Raw genomic sequence first — 11,420 nt, 5'->3', positions numbered from 1 at the left:
TTGCACACGCTGAGAGAAAACAGTAACAATTAACAGCTGAACTTTAGACTTGCTGTATCTAAAGCAAACATACTTCTAGGACTTGATATTAAAAACACAGGCGTGAAAGGTTTGGTTTTTACCTTTTGAGTTTGATTTTTTCTTTTCTTTTTTTACAATCTTGGTTTAAACAGTGATGTGACAGGTTGATGTTTTCGGGAAAATCAAAGACAACTCCAAAAAACTGGTGTGAGGTGGCGCTATTAAAAAAGTATCCCTAGTGCAACTTTCCACCACATGGAGGCGTTCAACCACAAGTCTGACTGGATTTTTAAACAGCAGTCTATCAGTCACACAACAGTCAAACCTTTCTATGTGGTTTAATCTCACATTTTATTCCACTTTATTAAATATTATTATACACATTATAAAATTAATACAACCCGATGGCAGATCCAAACTTATTCGATGTGAGCTTTCCTTTGTTTTTGCCATAAACACACTATATTATAGAATATCTTCCCTAAATACACAACTGTGTAACTTTAAACACAGCTGGACACGAACAGAAAAACAAACATAGACCATTCAAGTCTTCAGTGTGTGAAATTTCAACAGTGTTTAGACTTGTTTTTATTTGCTAGCCCATTTCTGTCACATTTATTGAATCAGCTGAGTAACACCACTCAAAATAACTGTAAAAAATATGATCACAGTTTTAGGTTTTAGCCACACTTTGCAGATTCACACTGTCTGATGTATAAACATATAAAACACCTACTTAGACATTCAGTTCAAGATTAAAACACACACTTTGTAATAACCTAAAGAATTTGTTTTTTTTAAAAAAGAAGTCCTGGTACAGTTAACGCCAAACAGTGTCCCACTGAGCCATCTACTGTAAGCAATACATTCCAAATAATAAGTCATAGTAAGAAGAATAAGGCTTTGATTTAGAGTTGGTTGGCTCATGTTACATATATAGATAATGACCATAAGACATAATATGTGTGCAGGGATATGTTTTCTGAGTGTTTTGTAGATGGTCATGCAAGTAAAATGGGTTCTTTAGTTAAAGCATACAGTGCCTGTAGCTTCATGTTATGCAAAACAAAGTCATAAAAGTCATTTTCTGCAATAGAATTAAATCCCTTTGCACAGTGGTGCAGTGCCGTTAACATTTTTTCTTCAAAATGCATCTATAAGCTGTAAGTCTGGGCTTGCATACATTCTCATACCCCAAAACTAACAAAATAATTGTGATTTAATATAGAAATGCTGACAACTTAGTTTAGAAGTTAAGAAACGTTGAATGTTGATGCTCAGGTGTTTGACAAGCATGGAAACAGAAAGTTTTGATGTTATCAAACACAGACTTAACTCAGCCCTGAATCTTAACCATGGGATCAGTGAACAACATTGCGTTCATCATCATAAACAGCACGAGGCAAAATATACCTCGAAAACATTAAACAGAGACAAATTTCTTTTTTTCTCTCCTTTTTTAAGTTGGGACATATTTTTTACTCTCTCCTGGAAATGGTAATTCTGGGGCACGGTTGAAGTGTCCTGTTAGGAAGATCCACACTGTGCCGATGATGAATAGAGACATAGCAGCCCAGAAACACACTTTGTCGACCATTTTCCCAATCAAGACCCAGCTTTCAATTTCCTTGAGTTGGAAAGAAAGTGAACAAAAGCTTAAGTTCAAGTGAGGATATGGAAATGAAATGAAAGGAAATGAAAATTGACTGCAAAATATTACTCATCTAAAACGTCACTGAAGTTGAGTTAAAACAAACAAACAAACAAACACTCACAGAGCCAATGGTATTTTGTTGCCTTGTACTGTCAGCAATGAAGTTGCAGGCATCCACACATTGCTTAATCTCAGGTGCAGCCTGGGCCAAACTCTTATATAGGTTAGCTGTGCTGCTGACATCTATACTGTCCACTAGAGGGAGGGAGACACTGCGTTAGATGACAATTTGCAGTGATCAGCACTAATTAAACCAGATACATTTTCTACTTTGATTTTCAAATATTTAAGTATTTGAGCTGAAATGTGAGCTAAAGACTGTGCTGAGTGTTGCTCTGTAATCAACGGTCTTACCAATGGATCGCGTGAGACCATGCCTCTCTCTTTGCTTGTCAAACATCATTTCACTGCGAGGCTGCTTGAGCACATATTCCTCTGCTCTCTGCATGAGGCCAAAGGAGCTGCGCCGCCGCTCCCTCACCCCATTTACCTCTGTTGTCACCTCACTATCGTCCACCAGCGGAGACATCCCCAAGAAGCGGGGAACCATTTTCAAGAACAGCTGCAGCAGGCAATAGAAGTTAACAACAGTCACTTTACTGAAATAACTCTTTAAAAAACAAGTTTACTCATCTCCGTGGAGGGCACTTACATGTTTGAGGGTTTGGGACATACTGTGAGTGCTGGGGCTGCGCAGTGAGAAGTTCAGCACTACAATTTGATTTGTAGCAATGAGAGTAGTGACACACATCACGAAGATCAGGTACCTGGGGAAGACATTAGAGAGATCTTTGTTGGAGGGCAGGCTCAAACTGTTTGGATTGAAGCAAAACAAACCAGCAGGGGTCAGCAGAGAGGACATGCTGACTCACTTTCCAATTAGAGGGACAGACAGAGAGGTCTCGGGGATCTTCTGAGCAATAAGAAAAAGGAAGACAGTCTGAGCCAGCAAAACAGAGATGGACACGGTCAGCTTCTGTCCTCCAGCTGTGAGGGAGCAGCAGAGAGTTAGACCGGTTGGACCAAAAAAAAAAGGACATTCTTCTCTTTCATCTACTTCAGGCATCAAGGAATGCTTTGTAATATTTCATGATTTAAGACTTAAAAGTCAGCTGTATTACAGTAACATCAGTCTTAGAGCTTTAGCTGAATGCTTTCCACATCAAACCTTTAGGCTCTGTAGATCAGTTACTTTGAATTAGCAGTTAGTGATTATTTTTTATTAATTAGTGACAAACACAATAAAAAGGCTAAGTCCAAATTATTTTAAAATTATTATGGAGAGCAAATCAAGTTCATTATTGTTTTGTTTTACATCTGAATACAGAAAATTATGAGACAAATGTGTTCATCTGGCATGTTTCAAACTTTAGTAGTGAAACAGGAAAAGCATTGACCTTACTGACCTTGTGCAGGTAGGAAGTAGGCCAGTACGACCAGAGATGAGATAAGGGAACAGGGCAGGATAACATTGATGATGTAGAACAGCGGCTTCCTTTGGATGACCAGATTGAACAAGATCTCCTGATACTCCAGGTCATCTGGGGAATACCGACTGTTGATCATCTTCCTGGCTGGACGATGGACAATGGCCCACTCACCATTCTCTAAAGGGTGTAAATGCAAAAACCTGAAGGACTTTCAAAACTTGAATATTATGATTGTTAATGTGGACTGAGGCATGGATTGATGTGTGGATGGATGGATGGATGGTGTATTTACAGTACCTGTGAAAGCCTCAGGGTCGATGTCCACCCATTCAATAATCTCCCCCGTTTCTCCAACAGCCAAGGTAAGATCCACTTCATTGGCACTGTAAGTCTGGGATCTACGGTTGTGGCAATCAAGCCAAAGTTTAATAGAAGCAAATGCATAAAGAAAGACTTACATATAATATAAACGTAGATTTCAAATGATTAATAAATCCCACCTGAATGCAAGTGTGCAGTTTTGATAATCAAACGGAAAGTAGGTGATCTCAATGGCACATGTGCTGCGATAGATAGCAGGAGGCAGCCAGTAAATCCCACCATCACTGCTGATCAACACATTGGCATAGTAGGCCACATCAAATTTGCCATCAATGCTGTGGACAAAGACCAGAACCGGTTAACAAACAAACTGTCCAGAACGCAAAAAACAAAAGAGACAGAATTGCGCTCCTTTTTGTTACTGCCTTACTTGTTTTCAAGAACTATATCGGGAAGCCAGACAGTTTTGCACGGGACACGAATAACCTCAATGCCATAATACTGAGATGCATTCCAGGCAAGGCGGTAATCATTCCATTGCTGTGGTTTGAGAAAAAGATCAGCAGTGAGATTAAAAGCTGGACAAAGACGAGGGAGAAATGCCTTCTACCAAAACTCTCAAACAAAGAAAGGAAAATGACAACCACGAAGAGAGATACAACTCACAATCTCAATCCACACATTGGTTGTAAGAGTCTCCTCCTTTTCATTCTGTAGGAATGAGAGAAGAGATTGATTGAGCTGTGTAGCTCATGTGATAGTGGCTGTGGTAAATGCACACCAGAGAGATTATTATTAATCGCATTTTTTAACCGTAATGCTTTTGAATATGTTTCCACCCTTAAGTAATGCTCATACATTCTTAATGTGCGGAAAAGATGTATTGCAAAAAGTAGCAAAATGAAGCTTTTACCAGGGAAATAAGATTAGTGAGGGTCAGCTTGATCTGAACCCCCACTTTGTCTTCAGGATGTAATACTGGACGTATATTCTTGTTGTAGTTTTTGAACAAGTCCCCGATCAGCTCTGTCTCCTGATTACATTGCACTGCATGAAGAAAAGCATCAAAATTACATAGGAATATATCTGGTTATTATTACACAAGATGCTGTTGTGCAAAAGGTTTCGTACTTTATAATATTTCTGTTTGTATTGTTGTTACATTGTGATGTCCATGCAATACAGTCCCATAAGTTTGGATATCTGCATATCAGTACTCTCCAATAATATTAACAAGGACAAATATTATTTTAATGTCACTGAAGATATTATGTTTATAGCTCTACGATAGAATGTCAATCTCTCACCCTATGTCAGCTGGGATAGGCTACAAACTCTAGAGATTAGCCAATCTATGATTCCAGAGTTCAAAGATTATGCTAAAAATAGCAGTCATTGCCATTGTATTGTACTCCTTGAGTACTACTACTGCTCCTGACCATATATCCAAACAAAGGTCAAGAGAGACTAGGAGAGACTAAATGGAGGTTATTTCCAACCTCTTGCTTCTTCTCTCCCAGCTGTCACTATCCATAGCTCACATTACATAGTGGCCTATCAAAACTCTCAAATGGGACTTTAAGTCAAACTCGGGTCATCTACAATAATCATCAGTGTTATCCTTTGGCAAAAATGGTGACAGTAATACAAAGCAGAAAATATGTCATCTCCCATGAGATCCTGGGTGTCCCAGTCAGGCACAAATATGTCACTTAGTTTGAACAGTAATTTACCCATATGATTTTTTTTCTTAAGGCTTGGTCAGTTTCTACTTATTGCGCTTGGTTAATAGATGACTCTGGATATAAGAAGGATGAATGAATAAATGTAACAGTGAAATATGAGATGTGATATGCAGGAGTTTGTGTTTGAACTAAGACCATCCCCCATTTGAATTTCTAAGCAATTTTTCCCTCTAATTTCATCATTGATTAAAACAAAAACTGGTATTTTGATATTCCTTATGGTGTATATTATGCCAGCTTATTAATCACAAGCTGTTTTAATGATGGATAGCTGCAAAGACACCATGCTGATCTTGCTTAGTTTTAGGTACAAGAACTCATTCTGGGTACAGTAAGCAGAACATAGTGTGTCTGTACTGAGTAAATGGATGACTTCAGAAGTTATACGTTGTCTGACTTTTAAGTGGGCCTCGTGAGCATGCAGTATATTTCTAAATATCAGTCAGTTAAAGGGTGAGTTAAATATATGGTGCCAAGTTTTTGACCTCATCATTTCCTGTAGTTGACACTACAATAGGTTAGCTCAGACAGAGGGACGGGAGAGTGATGTTTGGAAATTAGAGGCAGAGCCTGCAGGCAACCACTGTGAAGGGATGTGTGTTTGATATATATATATATATATATATATATATATATATATATATATATATATATATATATATATATATATATATATATATATATATATATATATATATATATATATATATATATATATATATGACTCCCAAGCTAGGCGAGTGGCTCCAGCAGATCCCGGGAACAACATCGGAGATCTCTGTCCAGAAGAGCGCAGTCCTGGGAACAGCTAAGATACTGCGCAGGACCCTCAAGCTCCCAGGCCTCTGGTAGAGGACCCGAGCTTGAAGGATAAACCGCCCGCAGGGGCGTGCTGGGTGTTTATATATATATATTTGATTACTTCATGATTTATGATGATGGCAGAGAAGGTCAGTAAGAAGCTAAGTAAACATTACAGTATCCCTGTTTAAGATTTTGCTGAATGCTAACACACTACTTTTTCAAAACTGTGCCAGTTTTATTATTTTATTATTATTTTCATTTTATATAGCACATTTCATTCCACATAAACACAATGTGCTTACTGATTAAAAAAAAAAAGCTAAAAATGTAGGTAGATTTGCAACGTTTTGAGGTAATAAAACCAAAACTTTACAAGATATAGAATACAAATTAACACTCAAACACTGTAAGTATGTGAGAATAAAAAGGTTTTAATGTTCATTTTTAAATGTAGACATAGTTGGTGCTGGTAGTTTTGTTCCAAAGAATAGGACCACAGCAAGTAAAAACACCGTCAGCATACTTGGATCTTATTCTATCTTATTCTGGAAAAAGATCTGCAGCTGATGACCTGGGAGGTCTAGTTGGGTTATAGACACTGAGCAAGTCAGAGATGTTGATGAGAGTCAAACCACTAAGTGCTTTTTGAACTGGCAGATGTATTTTAAAAGTAATGCTTTGCTGAGTGATATAACAAAGCCATAGTATATGCAAGAGCCCGCAAACAGTTTCAAACAATACTTTAGGGCCATAATGATCCAAACTGTAAGCTGACCAGAATTCTCACATGTAAACAAAAAGCCATCAAATTATAGTGAAACCAGTAAGAATCACCACATCCCAAATAATGAGAGCGATGCATCCTAACCTGGAATATCCTGATAGAAATCTGAGAGCTGATGAGAACAAGCATGCAGAGCAAAATAAAATACGGAGAGGGCGATAAAGAAGACTGCAGTGACAATTTCTGTCTGATCTGATTTGTGCAACACACAAATACAATACAAGGAATGAATGCAGGGAAGACGGACATTGTGTAGCAATTGATGAGTTAATACACATTAGCATGCTGCCTGAGCTCTAAGGGGAGTATAAAAGAAAGTATGTAGGGGCAGTCATGGTATCTTTTTTATCTCGGGGAATGTTTGTTTCTATCAGGCAGCTTTGATTTCTGCCTCATTCAGTGACTGCCTCACACGCTTTTTTGGCCTACATATTTCCCCTTCTTTGGATATTTTCTCAGTGCGGCGTAGGGAGGTTTATTATGGAAAATCCCTACACATGAGAAAACCTGCTGATTTTCATTCAGGAAGCGAGTGGGGATGTGTTGATAGCAGCCAGGCTTCATTAGCCATACCAGGCTATAGTTCCTGTGCTGCCTGGCCAAGGAAAACATCATCTGAGATTCAGATTTTATTTTGTGGCCGAGGACAGACAATGGCTCATTAATCCTGTGGCTATATAAAAAGGTCCACATGGTTTTCTGAAATTAAGGGTGAGAAAGCTCCTTCATTATTCATACAGTAAAACAGTACAAGGAATTTTAGTCACTATACTGTTCTTAATGTCTCTTGATAGTATCTTCCTGTCCTATGAGCAACAAAATTAAAAATTCTGTATACTGTCAAAATGTAATTTATTTTTTTAGACACAAAAAATGACATTTTGACAGTAATTCGTCATGTGCATGTGTGTTATCTTTTAATGTGATTTAGAAAAGAAGAGAAACAAGAAGAAGTGTCTGGTACCTTCCTAAGAGGATTCCAGCGCATCGTGTTCTGAAGACAAACACTAACACCCGAGGTGGAGCAGAGATTCCTGATATCACACTTGGATTACATTTGACCTCATACCAAGATCATAAGTTCATCTGTTTATCTGCTATCAAATCGTAACAACAGTGTCAGTTTAATCTCAAAATTCCTATAGTCCTCTATTGAAGTGCAAGGCATGAAGAGATTCTATCATTATTCTGTGATGTTCCACAGTCACGAGTCATATTTCCAGCATTTTAATCTTTGATTTCTATTCCTTTAATGTATCAATACAAAAACTGAGAGTCCAGATTTCAGCTTGACACTTACACATACCTGTACTTGGTCTGAGAGGAATTTGGTAATGAATGTGATATCCACCAAATAGCTGGATTCAAGAAACCTTTCCCCCCTCAAATACAAGAACAAACCACCATAACTTTAGATCCTGAATTTACAAATGGATTCACAAGTATTTGTTTTTCAATTTTCCATCATCTCCTGGCTTTCATTGCAGCTTTATGACATCCTCTTACCTCATATTGTCATGTCATTTTATTTATATAGCAGATTTTAAACAACAGTAGTTGGCCTAAAGTGCTTTCCAGGTTAATGCATTTACATCACAGGCCTACAAAAACCTAACTGCAAAACATACAGCAACATGATAAAATGAAAATCAACCAACTAGTTAAAAAAAAAGTGTAAAAACCCTGGGGTAAAGTTGTGCTGTGGGATAAGAATGATCTGGACCATTAAGAACAGCTTACACACTCTCATACTGTTGCTGTCATGAAAAATCATAGAGGAAGTTACGCTTTCCTTCTGATTTGTTAACTGATGTTTTTATCTAATTGTATCAAATATACTTAATGGTTATGGAATAGACGGTCATACTTTGTATGTTGTTAACCTTTTATACCAGCGGTCCCCAGCCTTTTTTGCGCCACGGACCGGTTTATGCCCGACAATATTTTCACAGAAAATAAAACTAGTACTGGTATCGAAAAAAGAAGATTTATTCATAACACAAGTGAAACGACCCAGAAAAACCGAGTAAACGACAAAAACAATAACAAAATAACGCTAAAAATCGATAAAAACCCTGAAAACCATACATTTCACACCCGAACCTCAACTCTTGCAGCCCAGTACCAAATGACTCACGGACCGGTACTGGTCCGTGGCCCGGGGCTTGGGGACCGCTGTTTTATACCATGCACAAAAACATAGTGCAACAGTATAAAGGAAGCAAATATTCTAATTCACTAGTGTGCACCAAAAAAAAGCCAAATTAGACAGTCTACAAAATCCTTGTTAGAGAAGTTGCAGATATGATATCAACAGAAGAAAAATTACTGCTTCCAGTTTAAAACAATATATGCAAGTTTACAGCTGTGTTAGTTTGCCTCTACAACTTTTTACATGTTTTCATGAGGTCTAAAGTACAGCAAGTTTTCTGTACCCTGCCAGTCACCACAAGAAGAGTTGGCTATCTCTGTGCCAGTCAGCGAGGATGTGCCAAAAGTTTGCAAGTGCGTCACTTACCCAGTCCCGCTAAAGTCCCAAGAATAGTTACAACTCCGAAAGCTATCCAAAGACTGCGCACTGCCATCATATTCCAAGACCTCTCTGCTGCTCTGCACTGTACTGTGCTGTGCTGCACTATATTGAAATATAAAGTGAGATACAGAAAGACAGTGAGACTGAAGGCAGATGAAGAGCTCTAAATCCCCCTACCAAACGTCCTGACTGTCACCCACCACGGCTGTCACTATCCGGGGTTCAGATTACACACCAGCTGAAAGCACTAAACCAGGACTTCCAGTCACTCTCCAGGCACCCACAATAATAATCATCATCATCATTAGATAGCAACTCCAACATTAGACAAAAACTAGGAGTGTCCAGGATATTCCAGATATTTCTGAAGGTAGCAATGAGACCTGTAAGCGAGACCTTATACAGCAGGAGTACTCGCATCATCAGGATAGAAAATTTCAGTTGTCAGATCGATGTATGGTCAGTGCACAGCACGAGGGCCAGTGTCACTGACAGGATTAGTGGTTGGTGTTTCCTCTTTAATCTGTCACTCACCTTTGTATCCACTAGACATGCGTAGAACTTTAACATTTTGGTGTCAGTGTTAAAGATCGATGCAGGAAATGGCTAAATCCCACAGGTTACAGCAGGGTGAACAGGTGACTGGTGGTGCACACCTCCTATGCGTGTCCAGAGTATTGATTCTTACAGTAAACCTTGCAGGACCTCAGCGGTGAGATAGTGTCTGCAGAATAATGGGGTTAGAGGGCTGCACATAAACCCCATGAAACCAGGGAGCCCAAGAGTCTGACCTGTCAGGTTGTTTTAGCAATTCATTTAAAATGCAGAGACTAGATTTGTTGTCATAATAAAGGCTGTGATTAATCTAAGGAGTGTCTCTTTGCAGTGGCAAGGGCAACAGACTGATTTTTGGAATGTGCCATGTGAGTTGCACAGTATGTGATGTACTTCTAAATATACAATTGGGGAAACAGAGTTGAGCTTCTTTAAGGTAACTGGAGCCTCCAGAAGGCAGATTGTGTGTCTCGCACTCAGAGCTCAGAAGCAGAAAGGCTCGAGCTGTGGGCCTTCAAATTCCAGAGAGCAGAGCTGTTTTATATCCAAACAGGTGTCAAATTAAAGGGGAAAAAAACATTAAACCTTTGAACCCTACTAGCGGTTCTGTTATACTGTGTGGGAGTCAACTCATCCTGTCAAAGGGAAGGGTCACAGCAAATCAATACAAAGTTCAGAGTGATCTTTCTGTCCTGATGGGAGCTTTCTGTTCGAGGGGAGGCCTGTCCAGAGGACATCAGGGCTCAGTGAGTGACTTGATGATGATGAATTATATGCTATGACCCCCGTATTATGTAAAATCTATGCCATAGAGCACTTAAGGTGTCCTAACTAAGATTACTTATGGTGGGTTTCCTGCATTTTTTCCACCTGTCTATATATATGCATTATACATTAATAACAAAACTCTGTTATTTTCCCTCATTATAATAAAGCTTCTCCTTTTATACTCGACATGCCTCATTCACCCATTCACACAAGCACCTTTCTTTCTAAGTGCTTTCTATCTAACATATAAACACATTCACACTGACATGAGCAACTTTGGGATCAGTACTTTGACCAAGGATACTTTGTCATGCAGACTGGAGTAGGCAGGAATCAAACCACTAATTTTCACATTAGTAGATGGTCTGCTTTATCTTCTCAGCTACAGCCTTCCAAAACATGTTCTGTTTAGGTTAATGTTTCCACATTACAACCACTCTGAGCAATGTGCTGTGTTTATATTTGTTACCCTCTTCTCTACTGCTAAAGTACAGCATTATACTCTCAAGCCCACCCGATTAGCATCAGAAAATAACTCACATGGAGGCTAGTTAGTGCGACATGTGAGACACGTGTGTGTAACTGTTTTTATAGCTACAGCCAACAACTACAACTAGCGTTTCAAATATAGCTACTACAAGGGAAGCTGGGGGGATCAAAATATTGTTGGGTTAATCTGAATATGAAATGACACAGGCAGTGCCTTGTTTTGGAATTCAAATAAAACTCTGAAACCTTGTTG

General features: G+C 38.7%; 1 protein-coding gene across 2 annotated transcripts; it reads right to left on the bottom strand.

Annotated features, from left to right (window-relative positions):
* Window positions 1–132: 132 nt before the first annotated feature.
* chrne (cholinergic receptor, nicotinic, epsilon) lies at window positions 133–10,198 on the bottom strand. Of its 2 annotated transcripts, none has more exons than XM_004563890.5 (12): window positions 9,890–10,198; window positions 4,403–4,536; window positions 4,156–4,200; window positions 3,920–4,029; window positions 3,669–3,824; window positions 3,466–3,566; window positions 3,145–3,345; window positions 2,611–2,725; window positions 2,391–2,505; window positions 2,093–2,300; window positions 1,800–1,933; window positions 133–1,651 (listed from the first exon to the last, which is right to left on the bottom strand). In XM_004563890.5, the coding sequence occupies exons 1-12, from the start codon at window positions 9,906–9,908 to the stop codon at window positions 1,484–1,486; spliced, it is 1,506 nt and encodes a 501-aa protein (XP_004563947.2). In that variant the 5' UTR covers window positions 9,909–10,198; the 3' UTR covers window positions 133–1,483. The 2 variants fall into 2 exon arrangements, with proteins under 2 accessions (XP_004563947.2, XP_004563946.2); XM_004563889.4 differs by lacking the exon at window positions 9,890–10,198 and adding an exon at window positions 9,341–9,725 and having other exon boundaries at window positions 134–1,651.
* Window positions 10,199–11,420: the final 1,222 nt, after the last annotated feature.

Source organism: Maylandia zebra, linkage group LG10 (genome assembly GCF_041146795.1).
Source record: "Maylandia zebra isolate NMK-2024a linkage group LG10, Mzebra_GT3a, whole genome shotgun sequence".
Lineage (NCBI taxonomy): Eukaryota > Metazoa > Chordata > Actinopteri > Cichliformes > Cichlidae > Maylandia > Maylandia zebra.
The sequence above is the reverse complement of the archived record's forward strand: the minus strand, read 5'-3'. Positions and strand labels throughout refer to the sequence as shown.